The following is a 23,042-nucleotide window of genomic DNA, read 5'->3' as shown; positions in this document are numbered from 1 at the left end:
ACAATTTCTGCTATGGCGTACAGGCCAGACTAATTACTGATTAAAGTCAATGATTCACTTTTAAACACAAACGTTGCTTTGAGTTCAATAAAGTGTCAACACTGCAATGCCTTCATAACGTTTTTTTGCAATAAGTAGCATGAGGCTACATTGTAATGAAGCTTTATGGTTTTACATTTGAGGTGGTTGGGGTGCTTTGTGCTAATTGCATAAGAAAAGTTAATTTAGACTTCCACACAGCCTGTGATCGAAAAAACTAAAATTAGATTAGAGCTCTTGTGCTGCGTTCCAGACAACTTGGATCTCAGTATTTCCGACCTACCAGAAAAAGTCCCGTGGAACGCCACTCAAAGAGTTCCGACTAAACTTAGGACAAATCCTTCTACCTCAACTTCATGATGAAGCAGTTGTGTGATGTCACATATAATAACAACACCCATGGAAGCGCACGTTGTAAATTCTAACTATCAACTCAAAGGCAATGTAAAGTTAATTTGCCTGTATTTAATTGAAACAATACATATTTTCATATATTTAAACCTATTCTTTATGTAAATTGATGTCAAACTATTTTGGCAATATTACTAGGTTGCTGGTAATGGTAAACAATCTCTTAAAGTGTTTTCCTTCCTCTTTTTCACTTATATAGGCTGCTCTGCTGAGAGTTCAATCGTGTGTGTCAAAGAAACATCAGTGTGTCACGGTCAGCCATGTTGTTTTTGTTTACGTTTGGTGTCATGAACCTGGACGGCTTGGAGGTCGGAAGTTAGTAATTTTACTTTCTTCTGACCTCAGACGTTGACTGCATAAATCTTTCAGGGTTGTGTGCTAAACGTTACTGAGTGTGTGTGTGTGTGTGTGTTTGGGTATGTATGTGGAGAGCTTCTCCACAGCTCCGATACAGAGCAGGGGAGATGCTGATAATAAATCCTACAGTTTTAGCCCCGGGGCCTGTATGATACAGAGTTTCATTGTATTTCAGGCCTTCTTTTGTCATGTGTTTATCGTGCATGTTTATATCGCAATGACAATGGAAATATGAAAGACCCAAGCCAAGCCCCCTTGCCTTGTCTTTTGCCTACTGATTAATGCAAATGAGTTAGCTTCGTTACCCATGTCAGCAACAACTTTGGCTCAGGCTCGCTCGCTTGCTTAAGGTGGGCTGGCCTTTAAGGTGGAATTGTATCGCAGTGGGAGTGAACACTGAGCGCTCTGGACCCTCCCTTTTTTTTTGTCAGACGAGTGTCCGAACAGCAACGGCCATTCATTATGGTTGCTGGCCATGAGTGAAAGAGTCCACTTCTCCACAGCAGATCAATAAGCAGAATAAATTATTTTTGGATTAAGTGCAGTACTGCAGCAGCCTGTAAATCTGAGGAGGTGTGAGCAGTTTGAGTCTGTTTAAGCTCTTTTGTGAGACCAAAGCTTTAAGACAGTGAGATTAAAAATGAAATGTCATTTTTGAGAGTTTAAAGCTTGTACATGGATGGATGAATGACGCATTGTTCTGTGAGCGCTTGAGTGTTTCATCCTTACACAAAAAGCCAGCTCCTGACACATTTTTGCAATGTAACATCTTCTGTGTGAAACATTAAATGTTTTGTTTGTAATTTATATATTTGTTTCCGTCTATCAAAGACTTTTCCGATAATGTGTGTGTATCGTTTCAGTTTCATGGCATCATCAGGTGTGTGTAGGCCATCCAGTCTCAAATTAAGAATACTTTGTAATAGGAGGATAAGATAAGGGGGATCAAATAAACCCAAAGCTTGCAACATTTATGCTTGTATTTATAGGACAAGCCTGCTTTTGTTGCTGCAGACTGGAGTTAAGCCTGTTTTAGTCAAAAAAAGATTGAGGAGTTAAAGCAAAGAGCTTTGTTTGGTCTGATAAAGTCTCCCCGTCGGGCTCTGGAACGCCACTGCATTTGCAATAAGCCCAATCTACTTATTTGAGATCAGATGGGTGCAGGTGGCTTAAATTCTTACTTCCAACAAGCCCTAAGGAGGTGCAGGCTACTTATTCTTATTCTAAAAGCATACTTAAATCATGAGCACTCATGTTACAGCCTGCACACCAGGGTCTAAAAGAAACTTGAGTCATTAACTATTTTCTTCTGTTGTTTGAATGTACAGTAAATTATGCCACAGAATCTGAGAAATGCATGTTTATCTAAATGAAAAATGAGTCGCTGGTTGACAACAATGCGTCTCAAATTATTTTTGTGCCGGGTGCTAATTATCATTTACTATTCTCTTTATGTACAGCCGTTGTTCTGATTATCTCTTTCTCTTTTTACTCACTCGTCTCGTGTGTAGATACAAGCCTTGTTTTAGGATGTGTTTGTGAATTTCATCTCATACCCAGACTCATCAGCTCTGTAGTTTACAGCATTTTAACTTATATTTGATTATGACAATACCTGTACTGATGATGCCATGTTCTTTTGTGTGTGTGTGTGTGTGTGTGCGCAGTTGGGTGGGTTTGTGTACTCGAAGCTGGGAGAGGTAACCCAGAAATGTCACCACACAAAGTCTAGGCAGCAATTCTGGCTCTTAAGCACCGTGTGAATGTGCATCTATACTTCACTCATTTGCCAAGAAAACAAAAACAGCATCGCTTTATTTATCACGTCAGCCAGCTTGCTTTTACACTAAATTGTGCTGAATGCCCACAAGGGGTTGTTTGGTGAGTGATTGAAAACAAGCAGGAGCCTATCTATTAAAAGAAATGTTAGAACAAATATATATTCTTTGTGTTTGAAATTAACAATCTGTATAATGCTGCATTTCAAGTGAAAGCGCATTATTCAATTCAGCTATGAACAAACTGCCCTGGACTAGTGCCAAGCACTTTTCAAAAGAGTTATCTGAGGTAGTGGCATGAAGTATATGCTGCACATTGAGAAGTGAAGTGCAATTTTTTTTTAAGTGGAATATCTCCAGAGCAGATGTTTTAGATTACCTTTGGGGATTTCAGTACCAGGCAGGGGGAAGAGCTGAGAGCCAGGATAGAAATCGCCTTTAAAATACAGTTCAATGAAAAGCAACTACTCGACTTCAAACTCCAAAGTAAAGCTTATTAGAAAACTTGCAGCCCATTGTTACTCATAAAAAGGTGCAAGGGTTGCAACATTTTCTTAATTGTTAGGTGCAGGTACGGAAAGTATTCAGACCCCTTTAAATGTTTCACTCTGTTTCATTGCAGCCATTTGCTAAAATCAAAAAAGTTTATTTTATTTCTCATTAATGTACACTCAGCACCCCATCTTGACAGAAAAAAAACAGAAATGTAGAAATTTCTGCAAATTTATTAAAAAAGAAAAACTGAAATATCACATGGTCATAAGTATTCAGACCCTTTGCTCAGTATTGAGTAGAAGCACACTTTTGAGCTAGTACAGCCATGAGTCTTCTTGGGAATGATGCAACAAGTTTTTCACACCTGGATTTGGGGATCCTCTGCCATTCTTCCTTGCAGATCCTCTCCAGTTCTGTCAGGTTGGATGGTGAACAGCCATTTTCAGGTCTCTCCAGAGATGCTCAATTGGGTTTAGGTCAGGGCTCTGGCTGGGCCAGTCAAGAATGGTCACAGAGTTGTTCCGAAGCCACTCCTTTGTTATTTTAGCTGTGTGCTTAGGGTCATTGTCTTGTTGGAAGGTGAACCTTCGGCCCAGTCTGAGGTCCAGAGCACTCTGGAAGAGGTTTTCTTCCAGGATATCTCTGTACTTGGCCTCATTCATCTTTCCTTCAATTGCAACCAGTCGTCCTGTCCCTGCAGCTGAGAAACACCCCCATAGCATGATGCTGCCACCACCATGTTTCACTGCTGGGATTGTATTGGGCAGGTGATGAGCAGTGCCTGGTTTTCTCCACACATACCGCTTAGAATTAACGCCAAAAAGTTCAATCTTAGTCTCATCAGACCAGAGAATCTTATTTCTCATAGTCTGGGAGTCCTTCATGTGTTTTTTGGCAAACTCTATGCGGGCTTTCATATGTCTTGCACTGAGGAGAGGCTTCCGTCGGGCCACTCTGCCATAAAGCCCCGACTGGTGGAGGGCTGCAGTGATAGTTGACTTTGTGGAACTTTCTCCCATCTCCCTACTGCATCTCTGGAGCTCAGCCACAGTGATCTTTGGGTTCTTCTTTACCTCTCTCACCAAGGCTCTTCTTCCACGATTGCTCAGTTTGGCTGGACGGCCAGGTCTAGGAAGAGTTCTGGTCGTCCCAAACTTCTTCCATTTAAGGATTATGGAGGCCACTGTGCTCTTAGGAACCTTGAGTGCTGCAGAAATTCTTTTGTAACCTTGGCCAGATCTGTGCCTTGCCACAATTCTGTCTCTGAGCTCCTTGGGCAGTTCCTTCGACCTCATGATTCTCATTTGCTCTGACATGCACTGTGGGCTGTAAGGTCTTATATAGACAGGTGTGTGCCTTTCCTAATCAAGTCCAATCAGTTTAATTAAACACAGCCGGACTCCAATGAAGGAGTAGAACCATCTCAAGGAGGATCAGAAGAAATGGACAGCATGTGAGTTAAATATGAGTGTCACAGCAAAGGGTCTGAATACTTATGACCATGTGATATTTCAGTTTTTCTTTTTTAATAAATTTGCAAAAATTTCTACATTTCTGTTTTTTTTTGTCAAGATGGGGTGCTGAGTGTACATTAATGAGAAATAAAATGAACTTTTTTGATTTTAGCAAATGGCTGCAATGAAACAAAGAGTGAAAAATTTAAAGGGGTCTGAATACTTTCCGTACCCACTGTATGTAACCGATTATTAGATTGCTTTTTCTCTACAAAATCTTCTTTTTAAGGGTGTTTCAGAGGAGAAATCATAGACCAACAGAAGCCCTAGTAAATTGAACTTGTCTCGTGAAACTCATCAGAGGCAGTGACAACAAGCAACAATTTAGCTGTTACTCACTCCGATGAGCACTGAAACCCAGGGCGTGGCAAAGAGCTGCTGGTCTCCCTGACTTGGTGACAGGAAGAAGTTGAAATCAACTCAATGCAGCGATGCGGTTTAGCATTGGGCACTTTTGAGATTGTGTTTTTCTGCTATTAAGCTCCATTTGACTTTATATCAATAAGAAAACCGAAGATTGTTGCTGTAGCCAGACTAAAGGTTATGTGTATATTTACAGGGACATTAGTTCAAAGAATGGGGTGGATTTATTACAAAAAAGATCATATTATATTACTGTGTTAAAAGATAATACTGTCTCCTGGTACACATTTACTTTAACACTACCACTATCAGTTTGGATAACCAAAATGTTTCTCTGCATGGACAGCAAAGCCCAACAAGCACCCCCACAAGCAAAAGCATGGGAACACATTGTTGATAAGATATACTACTTTGAATGTGTGGCACGCGCCTAAAAGTTGGCTGCAGGTGTGATCGCATTGTAAACCCCCTTACACTGGTCTTTGTGTGTGTCCATTAAAGCTATAACTCGGGAGCCTGAGCCTTGGGCCTTGTACACCCTGCACACGCTGTCTGTGTGTATTTAATATGATGAGTATATGATGCTGTATGCAGTATACAGTATACAGTATAAGTCCTTCATTGTATTGAGCAGTACTTGCTGATGTGCATATTTTTAAGACTTTGCACATCGCAGGGAACCAATGACAGCAAAGTAGAAGGAAAGACAAAATAAATAAATTGAGTAATAATCCAGCAGTTACATAAAAGGAGATGATTTTTAACTGCTACACTGTCTATGGATTATCATTTGTTGTCACTTAGTGTAATGGGAGTTTAAATCACAGAGCGTATTTTTAAATTCAAAGCATTGAAGAGGGATCTTTGTGGGATATCTCACCCTCTCTTTCTGGCTCTCTCTCTCCCTGTCTCCCTCTAAGTTATAATTATAACACATCAAATCAAGGTTCTAAGGTGGCTGCTGCAGCTGGGCGAAGATTTGTCTTGATGTTGTAAATTAAACTATTTTATAGCTGTTGCCTGTACTGTGTATGTTTGACCATGTGCTCATTTTGCCGATGCATGCTTGCTTATTTAGATCGATCATTTCCAAAGACTGGGTCGGGAACCACAGGTGGGTCGCAAGAGATTTTATTCGCCAAACAAATTTGCAGAATTTCTTCCATAGTCTTTTACCATTTATATCTGCTCTACATCTTTGGACCACATGAGGGAGCCTGAATGTCCATATGGTTCTGATTATTGTAGCCTGCGTATAATATTGAATTGAATACAAAAGGCTAGCGTATTTGTTTTACTAATGAGAGGAAATGAAAAGAACGTGATAGCCTGTTAACTCCACCTAAATGCATCTATTTGGTCTCATTTATAAAGTATTTAACATGTGTATATGTTTTACAATAACAACATGCATAAAATTAAGTGATCCATCAAACGTATAACTCTTGGAAATGGCAAGTTTACCTATTCATGATAATATAAGGTGATGTGGCACTAGAAACGGTGAGGGACGCTCAATTTGCTCTTCTCACAATTTATAGAAAAGACCTGTTGACTTTGGTTTGTCATTTTTAGAAAGTGGGTCAGAATATAGAAGAAAAAAGTGAAAAATGATTAGCTGATGCCATGGAAAAACAGCTAATCTTCCCGGGGTCCACACTGATGCTTGTGTGTTTGATGCTGTCATTCAGTTATACATCAGTTACTCATTTCCAGTGAACTGTCCATTCAATGAGACACAAAATAATCACTGAAAAGAAGCTCCACTACAACAGTTTGATGTCCAGTAATCAGCCGTGACTGCACTTCATCACTCATAAAGCTACTGTACGCTGAGCCTTGTCACGCACAATACTGTGGCTCTTTGAGGAAGTGGCGCCTGCTACATGAAATTCACTGACCAAGGAGTAAGCAGGATGAAGAAATTCAATTTGCCAAGGCCTGCCCTTTGCAGTACACACAATGCACAGCTTAGGCCAGCGGGTGTGAAGTATGAGTGGAACAAGGATCAGAAGATATTTTGTAACTACTCTTTCATGTCCTTCTAACATGCATATAGAGTCATACAGCAACATCACACACGGCTGCCTTTATAATATTTTTCACACTTGCCAGTGAATTGCCAGTGTGACTTAAACCAAACAAGTCATAGTATAATGTACTGTAGAGCCTTGTCATGCAGCGAAACATTGAGTGGTACCGTGCATTGTGTAACAGGGTGTGTTATTATTTGTGAGATGAGAGCCAGAAGAGATTTTAAAGGAATGGAATGACATCTTGGGGAAGTATGCCCTTTTGCTTTGTTTACAAGTATTACATGAGAAGATCGATACCATTCTCATCATGTGTCTGTTCAATATGTAACTGGAGCCAGCAAACTATTAGCTTGTGTCTCATTTGTTTAATCTGTACAAATGGCAACGTTTAAAAACAATTTGCCATTTAACAAAGGGTTATTGTGAAGGACTGTTTCATGAAGTCTTGTTGTCAGCGTGAGCGTGCCAGGCAACCAGTGGAGATTCCAGAGAGTCACAACTCCTTTCCAAGAAATAGTCTGGCACATAACCCCCGTAAAATGGCAAATTGTTACTTGCCATCACTTTGATTCACGTATAGAATAAATAAACAAGATATGATGTGACAATTAGTGAGTTTTAAAGGTGTATTTTGGTTCTTTGAAACAGAACTAGTTTCCCCTTTTTTTCCAGTCCTTATGCTAAGCTAAGCTAACCAGCTACTGGTTCAAGCTACATGTAGCACAGACAGACTTGAGCTATCAGTCTTCACATCTTACTCTCGACATAAGCAAGGCTATTTCCCAAAATGTGTCCTTTAATGCAAAGAAAAGTTTAATAATAATAATGTAATGAAATGCTTTTCCTGGATTTATCAAATTTATGATTGGCTCTTAAAAGCTAACGGTCTCCCTGTCTCTTACGCATACACACGCAAAAAGACTAAATATTTGAATTTGCCGTACATGTGCATATATTGTGGATTTAGAATCAGAGGGTTGTTCAGTCACAGAGTGTATTTGTGTGGCATAATTTCCCTTTCATCCAAAATTCCACATGGAAAACATCAAGACAACAAGAGAGCTAATGAGGTACATTTAACGAACAGGGTCACAGAAATGCCTTCATGTGCAGTTGAATATGCATCATCCTGTGAATTAGTGACACAGTTTTCAAGTAAAATGTTTTTTCCCCATTTTTTTAATTTTTCTTCTTTCCTGGCCTGTTAATCTGCACTAGCACTTTCCCTCACAGACACCTTCCTCTTCAGCAGTAACTGTGAAGATTCAGATGAGATGTGAGCTCCACTTCTTTATACATGTTCGATGAATCGTTGTATGCCACTTCTGGGATACAAGCATGAATGTGAGAAATCTCGTTGCTGGGAAAAAAATGGTACAAAAGAAGGGAGGATTCCAAGTTTGTAATGAGGCTAGCAAGGCTCTCCTGGCTGACGAGCAAACTAGGGCATATGTAATGAGCATGCAGAGAAGCGAGGGGGTGGGGGGAATGAGAGAACGGAGAGAAGCATGTTGCAAATATGAATTGAGCCACAAGCTCAGCTGTCCAGTGGACAGAAAGAGGTCAGTCATACTGTAGCTCCTAATCAATGATTGCTCCCTTAAGACCGAGAGTGTTGTTTTCTCAGAAGCTCATAGCTTGAATTTAGCAGGGCATACAGAATTGTTTTATACATCTTTAATATTTTTAAATGGATGGGGAAAGACCCAACTGTGCTTCTCAGTGGAAGAAATGACAAACACTAAAATGAACAGAAGGTTTCGGAGATGCCCATTAATAAAGATAGAAACCATTCAAAATCTGTGATTTGTTCAACGCAATTTCGCACTGAAATGTAAATGATTGTCGAGATAGTCCCATGCTCAACGTTTATGAGCTATAGCTGAACCTGAAATTGGATGCATGTGAATTATGTGAATTAACACAATCCATCATAGGGCCTTGATGTTATGTTTATCTGATGGTTTTTGATTTACAACAGAGATTCAGACACACCAACAATTTGCTTTGGTGATTTACGTTTTTGGTTTCCCTAGGATTTATCTTTTAAGATAACTAAAGAATCAAAAGAGAATATTAGAATTTTAAGGCATGTACTATGTGTGTTAAACGTGTCTTCCTTATATATAACTATTGTTGATTTCGCAGTTTGGGATAACTTCACCTTATTTTTTTCAGATTTCTTTGTGTCAGATTAGAGGAGTCATAATGGTCAACACCGTTTTCCTCCCAAACTTTCATAAATAACCATGTAACAATATAAGCCTTGTCATAATCATCGTTAATTATGCTCTACTATTGACCTAAAGGGATAGTAAACTTAAAAGAAATACTCACAGCAGTTAACTTCTGAGTGAGTCATCTTTATCCCTAACCTGCTGAGGCCAATACATAAATATATTAAGCAGAAGACCAGCTAAGGGCCGTCAGGGGTTAGCTTGGTGTGTGATGATAGTGTTACTGCCGAGCCTTCAGGGTCATGGGTGGATGCTATATATGAAAGAAAAATGCTCAGGTCCAGTGTTGTGTTGGATCTGCAGAGTTGGACCATCTGGGCTTTGCCCGCGGAGTTCCAATTTTCAACATGAATTAGGCATTCATAAAAGGGGCATGATCATGCAGTGAATCATTGACCCTGTAACATTATATTAGGTGGTGCTCCTAGATCTGTTTGTATTTATAACAGTAGGGTAGCATACAATCCCTCTTAATCATTCTATGTGAGTTAACATAATCCTTGATATATGTTTTAATAGCTTAAAATCTGCCCAGATAAAATGTCACCATAGTTTTGGAAGCATTGTACATTTTAATTTTGTAGGGACTTCATGGTTCATAACTGCACCTGTTTCACCTGAGGAAAGATTCAGTCCATGGTCTCAGGTTGCTGCAAAATCCGGTGAACCCTCTAGACACTGGGCTGAGTGCATTATCGCTGCCTCTGGCCAATGATGAGGAAAGGTATCGATCTTATCCTCCGTCGAAAGCCCTCTGTGCACCTCTGCAGGGCTTAGAGATGGCTGAGGCAGGATGCACAGTAATGAGAGCAATAGAGGGCAGACTGGGGGACCAGCTTTCCCCTAACAAGGATGGAGACCTTTACAGGAAACAAAAGAAAGAAGCTTGGTGGGCATTTTTGTTAGTTTGTTTTTATTTAACCCCTCCTCTTAAGATGCTCACGTCTTTCTCTCTCTGAGCAAAGTAAAGGTCTTAACCACACCATGCACTGTAGCCTTGATGGTCTTATCTGGAATTTAGGACCCCTGTGGGAATATATCTCAGCTGTTTGAAAAGTAAATTTGGTTTACTCCAAGTGTGAAGTCAAAGGAGCAGTGGAGGTGGTCTCAAACAATCAAAAGCATTTCTCAGAGAAAGTGGTTTGAGCTTAGCCAGACTTAAGATGCCAGGATACATCTGGCTGGGAGGAAAGATTCCTACTCCTTTGAGTGCTACGGTTGGAGGTTTTTGTGGCAACAGAGGTTGTTTCTGAGACAAGGACTCCAAAGAGAAGACTTTGTGTGCGCAAGCCTTTGAGATGATGATCATGTTTGTTGAAGCCTCTAACCTCACAGTGACCAAAGCTCCACCACACCATACTTATTATGGGTGGCTGATTCTGGGCCATGGCTGCTGTAGCTTTTGGTTAAGCTTACATCATATATATGTGGTGCGGTGAGCGGTAATGGTGTTGAAACAAAAGGTTGTTTCATGCTCAACAACAGAGGAATAAGATTAAAATGTTGCATACGTATTTCATACTGACATGAAAGGCTACAGTCTGTGTTAGCGCCTTCCGACACTAGAAAGTGAAAATGTGTGAGTACTTGCAGTCTGAGTTGTTAACTGTGAGAAATATTTTGACATTTTACGGAGCTTTTGTTAATCGCGTTCTTGCTTACAGTTAGGTGAGACGATCAATCCCACTCTCATGTCTTAAAAGCGTAGATGGAGCTGTTGCCAGCAAACAGTTAGCTTAGCTTAGCACAAACACTGGAAACAGGGGGAAACAGTTAGCCTGGCTGTGTCCAAAGCTCTAAACTAACGGGCAAAGAGAAAATATTTGTTCCATCTACCCATGTGTCGCGACTGACTTCAGACCATGCCACATCTCATTTCTGCAGCTGTTTATACTCCCAACATTACATCGTTACGCCTAAATCAAATTGCATGATATATAGCTGTATAGTTTCTTCCATTTTGGACTCTCTGGTCTCTCAAAGTTCAGCATATGTTGACAGCAATTGGTCAACGAGTCAAATTCACTTGTCAAAGTTCTCCAAAGTTGAACTCTCCACAAAAGAGCTGCAAAGATTGATTTCGTAGCCATGAGCAACATAAGGGAGTGTGGCAATTCCATAGCAGTGAAATTACTTCAATTTGAAGTTTCCCTATAATAGATGCTGGTCTGACCGAGCTGTTAGATTTCTGTTTGAAATGAGGAAATCACTGGTCGGACCTCTCCATACTAATATCAGCCTCAGTTCCACTAGCTGTAGAAATCTGTTTAATTCAACAAGGGGAAAAGTTTAAAGGACAGCCCTCAGCAATTGACTGACTTCACAGGAGCACCAAAGGGTTCTCTCATCTTCAAAATGTCCCTGCAATGCAGACCTAGTTCTCTTCTCTCTGGACTAGGTCCTCCCAAAAGCTTTCACAGACTTAGAGGCCAGCATGCTCTCTGTTACCAATACCCATTTATATGTTTGATGTGCTGCCTTTTCTCAGACTCTCTCCACAGTGTCTCTCCTTTCTGGCGCCTTAATTCCAGTCCACATTCCTGCATTTTTCTTTCTCCTCCCTTGTGCACATCTTTATTGTGCTGCTTCTGAGCAGTAGGCTGTGTATGTGTTCAGCTTGATATGACTACGCCGTCTGTCTTTCCACTCTTCCATGGATGTTTAGCATTTTCAGCCCTCTCTAAACATCTTCTCTCTCTTCTCGCTTTCCCCTCCCCAAGGCCAAATCGAGCTTATTCCCTCTAGCTATTACATCCAATTAGGAGGAGTGAGAGTTTCACCCCTCCTCCCTTTCTACTCTAACAATGTGGAATACAGTGGAATGAGTGAGGGTTTTCGCTTCCCTTCTTTGATGTGAACAAATCACGCTTCAGATACATACTTGGCAATGACACAAAGATCCAGTTTACTCTTTCAAGTTTGGGTTCTTTGTCATTTGGTGAACAACAAGATACACAATGGAAGGAGAGATCGCTTGGTGTGGATTGACGGAAGCTTTTATTTCAGCTGTTCTCTAATGACTTAAAAAAATAAATTGAAAAAAAATTGAATTTGAATGATAACAGGATACATATATACAGTATGTACATATAGTAGGGGCATTGTGGTAATCATTTTACTAATGACAAAATATGATCATCGCAATGCCAAACCTTATACCTGAAGCACAAGATTTTTTTCCAGCATTTCCATGAACACTGTCAGCTGTTCTGATATTATTCAGGTCAGTTCTGCTGACTTCCAGTGATGTGGTTGGCGATGCATGTTCTTCTTTTCCCAGAGCATGCGTATGAGCCACCTTCAGAGGCCCTTTGGTTGAATATAAAGCAGGGCATTATATGTTAAGAGTATTCATGATGACCTTTAAACACCTTTCTTTTGAAAAATCCACGGTCTACAAAAGAACTTCAGTTAACATTCCAGGTGTTTTTAGGCTGTCTCACGGCAGGTTAAAGCGATGAGATATTCTACATAAAGTGAACACTTAAAATGATGATTTTTATTCGGTAAGTCTCTCATTTAAGTGGCTAAAATACATTTTGCTGGTGCTTCTATTCACGGCAGTAAATTGCTTAGTTCTTGTGTTGGTGCTCCGACCGCCATCTACTGTATATAATACACTGTGGATAAGTACCTAATACAACCCCACTTTAAAAAATCTGAATTTTCCCTGTAACCTTTACAGTTCCAACTCAGATAAGTGAAGTAAACTGAGGTTTGCGATCAAATTTCTGGAAACAGCTTGTGCAACATTACGTTGTCATTGCACTTTGTCACTTATTGACCTATTTTGCTATTTTGCTTTTCCTCCATTTTTCTTCTTGCACTGTTGCAGTTTTAATCCCGACTTGCATTTGGATGCGAAGACCAAATAAATATACATTTTCTTGGAAGTGGGGGCTTCTCTGTATATACAGTATCTACTGTCTATTATGTTTTATTATCTGTTATCAAATAATAAAACATCTGACCAAAATCTTTTTATTGCAAGTCCTATGGTTATTTGTATAAAAACAGCTTTGCAAGTAGTTGTAGCAACTTCTCCTGGGATCATCTTTAACTTGACAGGTTCCATTCCACACAAGCCCATCCATCTCAGTTATGTGTTAGGTTTAAGACATTTATACGACATCTCCCATCGATATTTTGGATGAGATCTTTTTGCACAGTAGGGCACAAAGAAAAAAAAAATATGGATAACATACCTTAGAAATAGTTGCTCTGCTGAAAAGGAACACTTGCTGCGCTGCCATATGTGTCAGCCTCCTTTCCAAGGCGTCTGGTTGTTGCACAGTGCAACAACCGATATTGAGGTTAGAATCATCTCTGGAATGTTTTTTTATGGCATGCAACATGCGTGTGTTTTCGATCTGTTGCCTGAGGAATCGATCAAATCTCAGAATTTGTACACAACTTCAATTACCACCATCATGGATTGCATTTATTCGACAATTGTCAGAGGAACATTGTCAATTTTGTCCACTTCTGTATTCTTGAGGTAGCCTCCTATAGGCTATGGACAATCAATACTGGCCATAGCACTATTGAAAACATATATAATTTAGCTGACACTTGGTTCAGCACACTGACACTGAAGAGAAGACTTAAAAAAAAAAATAATAATTGATTATGTGTCAAAAACACAGTATGAATCCGGCCTTGGATCTGTCTGCACTCTGTATTGACCACATTACAAAAACGCTTGGCTGTCGACTGTCTGATCCAATGGGATTTTCTCTGTTATGCTTGAAATTGCAATTTGATGCTCTATTTGACTGAACATCCTCTCCACAAGCAATCACATACAGTATACGGTCTGTGATATTATTGATTTTAAACAGTTGCATAGTTTCTTTCATTCAAAGGAAGAGCTCTGCTTTGTTATAGGCCTAATCAATATCTTAAATTCATATTGATATTGAGACTCAACACAATGTGTACATGTTTTAGGGCCTTTTCACACCTGACAGTCCAAACCAAGGTTTGTGATTTTGTTGTATTGTATACATTTGATCCAGTTAGTATTGGTTTCACATTGCAATGAAGCGAGCACACAACAAACACATGACATACCTACATCCTGTTTTCCTCAGCTCCCAATACCAGCAGTTGATTGGTTTGTTGACGGGCTCTCCGGTCCTCTTGTATCCTCTCCCTCTCATCGTCTCGGAAAATAATATGAAGAAATGTCAATTGGTCTCCTCTCCTCTCTTACCACAGCTTATTTAGTTTTGATGCATTGTTGTTCTGATTCTTGCAAAAAAACTGCCAGAACTTTATCTAATTTGTCCAAAAGTCCGTACCATCCAAATAATGTTTGCACATCAGAAATGAACCGAACCATGGTTTAATTTTATCCGGACCGAGACGATCCCTTTTCGTCGGACCAAGGTTTGGCTGGTTGGTCTAGTCAGCGATCCTGGGTAGATTTTGAGAACTGTAATTTTGGTTTGGATGAAACGGGAAAGTCTGAAAGTATGGACCAAACAAGTAAGGTGGGAAAATGCCCTTAAAAGCCAACAAGTCACAGTGAATATACTGACTAAATCTCCAAATTCAATGGTATTTTGGGTTTACTTGCTAAGAGTAGTCTGTTTCATTTGTCTGCTGTTTACATTATTCCAGATGGGTTGGGATTATTTATCATTTCCTTCAGTAAAGACTTCATTAGGCTCACTGTACGAAAGCCAACTTTATGATTTTATTAACTAGGATTTTGAAACACATCATTTATCACTGCTTTGTGGAGCATTCCCTTAATAATATACTGCTTTTGGCAGTGGTTTCCCCACTACATTGGGAAACACAACTATGAAGCAAAAATGTTATACAGAGTAAATCATACTATCGTAGTAAAGTTGTAGTGTCTGTCAGTAATATTGCAATAAGCATCTTAAGCATCCCTATTAGCAAGATGAGCTGTACGGAAAACAAAACTAAAATCTTGTCTCTCATCCTGGAGTTTTCTTTTCTTCTTTTTCTTCCTAAACCACGTGTCAAAGAGCCACTCGTTAATGGGGGACTTTACCCTGCAGTCCTGCTCGGCTGTCAACGTAAAATGAGAATGGATGGGTTATTTACTTACAAAGAGACAGTGTTTGCCACTCAAGTTGATATAAAGGGATGTGCTACTGCACTTCCTCGTCATTAGTTGAAGAAACATCAACAATGCCTCCCTAATTATTGTTGGTATTATGTCTGTGAGTCATTGCACAGTTAGCCACCTACTCTAGAGCAAGACGATTTAATGTTAATAAGCACTGCTATCACGGAACAAACACTTTTGAGGGTGATGTTTTGTGGGAGATAAATGTGCAATGAACATTTGCTGGGGGTTGGAGAGTGAATGAGTGTGTGTGGGTGTGGGTGGGGGTACAAGGAAAGGTGATATCTGTAGTGCTAATGTAGCACATGTACACAGATTGTGCCACAGTGAAGCTAACTAAATCCTCATTTGCAACAAACTACTTTAAACATTTCTTTTTTATATCTTTTCTGTCCGACTAAGCAAAATTGAGCTGATATATATATTCTTACAGTGTATTTTGCCAGTTGGACAGCTGTCTTAAAACAAACAAACAAAACTCTTCCAGCAGTCAAGTCTGCTTTTCTAAATATTCTGACTATGTAATTTGAGTGCCTTTAAAATGTAGCGAGTGTTAATGTTGGTTTGCTAAATTGTATCACGTAGATCAATAATAACTCTTACCTGGAATTACCATTTCAACAACTCTATGACAATTTATGTCAATCTTATTCTGCTGCTGCCTGGCAAGTTGATTGTAATAATGCTGCTCATTTATGGCTGCAAAGACGTGGAACCTTTTAAACTGCAACTTGAGTCATGCTGTAATTGAACGCAGTCCTGTGGCAAATTAAACTTGTTTGTTCACTGCCAAATAGGGGAAAGAAACATGAAAACTCCAACAAAAGTTTTACTGCTTGGGATTCATAACATGTGACACTTGACTGACGCAAACAGGCTTTGTCAGCCCCAGCGAGCGGTGTCTGGGCTGCCAGCTGACTGTCACTCTTGATGTTACACTGCTAAATGTGAATTCGACCCATTACCCGGATTGTTTCTGACTTTGTCGTGGGCCGATTGGCCATGAAGGTAAGAGTGATAAGCTTTACGAAGTCATCATGTCAGATGGAGCTCAATTTGACTGCTGGCCTTTGGGTTTTCAGTTTACATCCCAGCTAATATCTAACTTTTGCCAATATAATCAATATATAGAAGCAGTTGTCTATTACCTCATTATATCTTAAGACAATCAAACAATAAATAATTTTACTTTTACTTAAGTTTTCATATGTAAACGTAAGGGGTACCACTCATACAATATATAACAGCAATAAAAGACAATTATTATTGTAACAAACTAAACATTAAAACAAAGTTCCTCCACAACCCTTCCTTTGTGCAAAACATCCACCAGGTCAATGCCATCAAACACAACATCACGAAACAGGCGCTAGCTCCCTCGTCTGTGTGATGGATTGCTATCATCATTACAATTATTGCAATCATTGTGTTGACCTCTCACCCAGGCAAATGCGGATATCAAAACAATACTTTCATCTTCATTATTAAAGCCTTGCAGGGTTGCAGGGTTAATGCTAATGCTAAGGAAACAACACTGGGAAAAGTGCATAAAATGTTTTATGCAACCTCTTCCCACTCAAAACAATCCAATTGTATTGACATCAGCACATTGCACTTAATGGACAATTATTTCTCATAATTATAAATATTATTTTTCTCTTTGATTAAAAAGAAGAAGGCAAGCCCAATGTTAGTCCAGGTAAAGAATAATCTGAGACTTGATTCTTAAAGAAAATAAATGCTGAAATGTGTGTAAAGACTGTGAACTATATAGTTCTGAATTGTGGATTTAGGCCGATTAACATTTTTTCACCATTTTTGTATTCAGTATTCTTTTGGGCAGGCCATCCTTACCATAATCCCTCCCCTAACACTCGATCAAATTTGGAGTATAGCGTGATTTATGCTGGCTGCGTCTGCGAGGATTGCAAGTGTTCACACGGCGTCTCAAACTGAGGACTCACATCTACATACATTTTGTTATAACTCTACAATACTAACTGTGCTCCTGTCGGTGTTCACTCTATCTACAGTATCTTATTGCTCAGCCAGCCAGTCATATCCTTGTTTTAGGCAGCTAACAAGTATCCTATCAAATCTGAGTACTGTACTCCAAATCTTTTGACACCTCAAGTGATGTTGAGAGAAAAGAAGACACTATATTGTCTGTATTCTCTCTCTGCAAAATCACTTACACTGACATCATTTGCTAGGACACTCGCGGCTGTCAAGAACTGAAGTAGGGCTTTCGTTTGTTGAAATATAAGATGGCTACATTAAAGAGAGAAAAAACTGTGCACACAACCACAGACCAGATGAAACACTTTGTTTTGAAACTTAAACAGAGCAAAAATAGTGCTCTTTTGTTTCTTTGTTGTACCAATTGATTATGTACTATTGTGATGCAGTGAGGTCCATCATTTTATGAGTTTAAGTCATGAACTAATATGATCACTTACAGTACTGCAGGTTTCTTTAGTGCTGAGGGTTTTCTTTCTGTCCTGCTCACCTTCTATAATTTCATTTTTAGATGTCTGTCAGCTTGTGAAACTGTGATCACATGGTTCATCAGAGGTGATCCAAATGCATTTCACACTCTCATTCACTTCAAGTCTACCACTTTCCTCTTGACACCTTATAGAAACACATCGCATCAACTCTATACATCTCCAAATCATTGGTAAGGCCAACGCCATATTAAAGCACACATGTGACATGACATACCAAGAGTACAACTCTTTATTTTCTCATTTTGCTGTCATTCTTTTTAAGATGTACGGATTTGAAATTGAAAATGTTAGAAGCTACTAGAGCAAATCTGTCCTTAATCACCAGCTATGATCTATGCCCTGCTGATCCACCTTAATTAAGTGGAGGGATTTCTGTTAAGCCAGACTTAACTGCTAACCCTGCAGTCTTTATTCCAACATCTGAGCACATAGCCCTTACTGTACTAGGCTGTTGGTAAAAGTAACTATATAAAGGTTCTTATATAGCTGCATATAACATGGTGGCTTGAGTATTGATGACTTGTTTGCTTCCTTAATACACCTCCTGATCTTCACAGTGAGGTGGTTACTGTTGATATAAATTAGAACTACATGATTCCTGTTTGATGCACAGTAAAACACTTTTGCAGGTCTGTGTCACCTTATGTCTCAGAAGACAACCATAGACTGTAGATAAGAAGTCGACATAGTCCCCGTGACATCACCCAGTGGTTTGTGGACTAAGGTTTTTAAGCCTGGAGTTCAGCATTTCAGCTGTTGCCATCTTGGTTTTTTTGGACCGTAAATGGGAGGAGCTAAGTACAACCGATAAATAGAATGGGGTCGCACAAACATTTTAAGTTCACTGTGGCTGATACAAATAGTCTATGCAGGGTCTAATACATTACATTCTTAGGTTTAGATTAATAGAAATATAGAAATAGAATAAATTAAGCCCAACATCACTATTGGGGAGGAAAAGCAGATTATTAGATGTACTGGTCAATGTGTTTGTTATTAAATGTAGGCTACCATTGAGCCATATTATGTTATTGATTTTTAGTAATTTATAAAGTGTGATTGGATGGTGTGTGTGTGCATGTAAATAGGTCATTGCTGTTGAAGGGCATGCCCAGTCAGCCACATTGTAGAAACAAAGTCAAAACTGTTGCTAATGATGAATGGAAGGAAATATTACATCACATTACCCACAACCCAAACCTGTCCTGTTGCATCTATATATGTAAACACCTTAATTTGTGTGTTTTATATGTGCATATGTATCCTACTTTTGTATGTATGTATGTCTATGTGTGTGTATACTATGTGGGTGTTTTGTAGTGGTTTTTGTACTTGTTCATCCTGTGCACTGGCCCCTATATCTCCACTGAACACCTTGAGGTCACAGCAGCCCTATGCTGGACAGGCTGGCTGGTTCCCATTTAGATTATGGATGGTTATTACTTCCTCCCGGCTGTCATTCAGATTAAACCAATATGTCCAACAGAGAGAACCTTCTCCTGGGAAGGAGGAGGTGCCATTTAAAATAAGCCATCTCCAGAGCCCTCCATGTTTTACAAATGTATTAATTTGTCAAATGTATGAACAAATACAAGAAAACATACATATAGGCCTGTAGTATTCCCATGTAACACATTACATTGATTATAGAAAGTAATTTGTAGTTTTAATAGTTGTGTTGCTGAATAATGGAGAAAGTTAACGTACATTGTTTGATAGTATGTATGCTTACAGCTCAAATGTGCAGGTTGTGTTTGGTTTTCGCTACTTGTTGATGATAGACATTAAACTGAACTGACTGCTTAACTGTTTGTACCACAGCACATTTTAAAATAGAATATGAAGTAAGCACACCCAGTCATAAATCATGATTGTCTCTAGATTCACTATAGATCTGTTTACAGCCCTTCTGCTGAGGGAAATATGTTGGTTTGGCTTTGACGGACACCTTTATGGGAAATGAGTTGAACCACCTTTTATGGGAAATTGAAAGATGTTATATTTGCAGGATAATATGAACAAAATCATTTCATTTCTAAAAAGAAAGGCACATGTTGCCAGGATATGACTAAAACAATTGTCTTTTTTCTCTTTGGCTTTTTTCTTTTAAGCGTACCTACTATCCTAGTAGTATGTTATGTGGTGTCTTTTTTTTCGGAGGCTTTGCAAGTATTTCCACCAGATGTGTGTGCCGTCAACAGCAGGATGAGACAGACAAGTAATTGTTCAATACCAGTTTGTGAAGCCCTTTATTGATTCCCTGAACAGCATTCTCTTTGCATCCTTTCTGGAAGGCATGGTAGATTGATATTTACATGAATAGATACAATAATAAGATAAAAGAAAATAAATAATGGCACTGCTACACGCACCTTTAGAATACCCAATTCTAAAACAACCCATACAGCCATTTCACAAACTACACATGCCTGCTCTATGGTTAATACCTGGATAAGATTATGTGTTGGATAAGGTCAGGAAAACAACGCTGTTGGGGTCAAGATAAATCAACATTGGCTGTTGGTACAAGATGGGGCCTGAACCATGCTCACATGTTTCAGAATCACACCTTGTTAACCCAACCAACCGTCCCGACTTCCTCCTTAAGAGGTTCTACTATATAATACTGTCACATTATCAATGCTTTTGCTGCTTATTGAGGACAGCACATTGTCAGGAAATATAAACGTGTTATTTTAAGTGTATCCCCAAGGCAAGCTAACGCCCCTCATTTGCCTAAACATCACATGTATGTGAGATTAAGACAGTTTTGTCTGTAGTGTGTGTACAACCGCCTGGCATTTACAATTGACCAACTATAGTGAACTTACAATTGTGCTGTTTCACTATTTCAGTAGAGGCAAACCCTTTTCTTATCTTATGGGAAGTACATCTTATCTTGTCAGACAGCAATTAGTCTCGCATAGTCAGACCTGTCTTTAGCGCTGTGTCAGCGCTTGGTTGTCTTTCTTTAAACCTCACAGTCGTCTTGGGCCGTGCGCAGCACAGGATGCAGCAATGGTGCTCTTGCAAATTAGATAGCGGAGATCGCGGAACGGGAGGAGAATGCGGCGTGAGATATGCGGCAGGCCTATACTCACTGTCTACATTGTTGTCTACAGACTAGACAACAATAGATAAATGGTGATGTTCATTTCCATTGGAAATAACTCAAGTGATGTGACTCACAGGGGTTGTTTTAACTCATCTTAGGGAACACCAACAATTGAAGACATACATTTAGCCAGCCCTGTGTCTTATACAACTAAAGCTTCGTATTTTATGCACTATTATGATTCACCACATCAACACGTGCAACACATAAAAACCTTTTTATATGTCTATATTTTCTCAGCGTGTGTATTTATGTGTGGGTGTGAATAGCTGTCTGCACTCGGAGGCATGTTTTTCCTTTTCTTTGCGAGTGTGTAATTGTGTGCACTATATGCACAATGTGTCTGTGGACTTGCATGTGTGTGTCTTGACCCCTATGGTAAGAGAAGAGAGGAAATAGCAGAAAGAAAACCGCTCTAAGTGAAGCGTGGAATGTGCTTGGTTTTGGGATTACAGTGGCCCATGTGCATGGGAAAACACAAAGGGGAGCATCTTCTGCCAGACAGATGAGAGGTTGGGAAAGTGCTTGGCTTTGGCTCCTTGTGACTTCAATTTGAGCTTTCTCTTACAGTTAAAGAAGTGTTAAAGGCTGCGGTTCACTCTTTAATTCTCTCTGTTTATCACAGGGATGTCTAAGTGAGTCTATTTCACCCCTCAGTTTGCCGCTGCTGGGGAAAGATTCATGGCTGCTGTCTGAGTTGAAATAATTTGTTCCAGAGGTCTCTTAAGTTTTTCAAAACAGTCAGTTCAGCTTGTCTTGCTCGACATTTATACACAGAATACAGCCCCCCCCCCCCCAGAAATACGGTACCACATTAAATTAGATTGGCAATATAAAAGTTTCTTAAAAACCTCTGAGAGCACTTTGTGAAGTGATTTTTATTTTCACACCTAAAGACACCGCAGGGAATGCAGACGTGACGGAGCACTGATGTTTGGTTTGTGGAGAGGAGAAAAATGTACTCTCTGCATGTTTCTCATTGATATGATTGGACGTGTTGACTTGATTGGTTTTCTAAGATGGATTTGAAGGCATTTGCAGCTGCATGCAATGCTGACATCCATATATGACTCCCTGCCCGCATTGTGATCTATGCGGCGTTAGCCCTCTCCATATGCTAATACCTCATTAGTATGCAGCACTGTGAATTGAAAAATGTACATGACATTGAATCATATTTTAATTAATCTAGCATGCTCATTGGTAGGCAGTATCATTAGTGACTGAAAACAGCCCCAAATCCCAATACATTCATGTTCATCCATCCATCCATCCATCCAACAAACCGATCCAAGGGAATTGGTTCATCCTGTAACACATCTCTGATCATCCCCAACAACAATAGCAAATGTTATTTGTCATCCCATGAATCTGACGCCCTTGGTCTTTTGCCTCTGTAGCTGTGTCCAGCCATCAGGCGCATTTTCAGAGCAATTTTACGAGTGGTGATGGAGATGGAGGGCTGTGGTAATGGTGGCAGACAGGCAAGATCTCAGCCATGGAGCTGGACTGGGATTTAGGAGCCAGGGATGCAGTAAACACGTATGAATGCCGCAGGGGCTAATCCTACACTGGTCCAGAATGATGAACACATATTAGTCAAAGGCCACCGACCAGGACATATAGCAGTGTGGAAGTGTATAAATGGGGGATGGGCTATGGCACGGTGTACACTTCATGGTGGCAGTGTGGAGTAGTTCTCTTGGCAGGATGTTTTACCCTACAGGTAGCAGGCGTCTCTGGCTTTACATTCTGAATGCTCCCTTGGATTTCATGTGAGATGTTAATGCACATATGGCAGTGCACGGTGCAATTAATAATATAGTTGAATCAGCAGCGTTGCATGCAGCTGAATCACTGAATACTGTGACATAGTTGTGATAAAGCTAATTTTATTTTTCTCTCTTCCCCTCCTCCCTCTTCTCCTCCTCTGTGTCTCAACAGCAGCAGATGGTGAGGAACCAACTTCAGCAGGTGGGAAATTTTTATGCTTGGTAACATGATTTCCCTTCATTTGTGGATGTGTGTGTGTGTGTGTGTGTGTGTGTGTGTGTGTGTGTGTGTGTGTGTGTGTGTGTGTG

The 23,042-nt window shown here is 39.8% G+C and overlaps 1 protein-coding gene across 2 annotated transcripts in view; it reads left to right on the top strand.

Annotated features, from left to right (window-relative positions):
* edil3a (EGF-like repeats and discoidin I-like domains 3a) overlaps positions 1-23,042 on the top strand; it is a 97,436-nt gene that overhangs the window by 5,220 nt on the left and 69,174 nt on the right. The window contains exon 2 of one of the 2 annotated variants that reach the window (XM_031849628.1): positions 22,909-22,935. In XM_031849628.1, coding sequence (XP_031705488.1) covers positions 22,909-22,935 — 27 coding nt within the window. Of the gene's footprint in view, positions 1-22,905; positions 22,936-23,042 lie in introns of both variants that reach the window. The other variant, XM_031849627.1, reaches the window with a different exon arrangement.

Source organism: Anarrhichthys ocellatus, unplaced genomic scaffold, assembly GCF_004355925.1.
Source record: "Anarrhichthys ocellatus isolate YVR2014 unplaced genomic scaffold, GSC_Weel_1.0 scaffold9, whole genome shotgun sequence".
In the NCBI taxonomy this organism is placed as follows: Eukaryota; Metazoa; Chordata; class Actinopteri; order Perciformes; family Anarhichadidae; genus Anarrhichthys; species Anarrhichthys ocellatus.
This window is presented reverse-complemented; position numbering and strand designations above follow the sequence as displayed.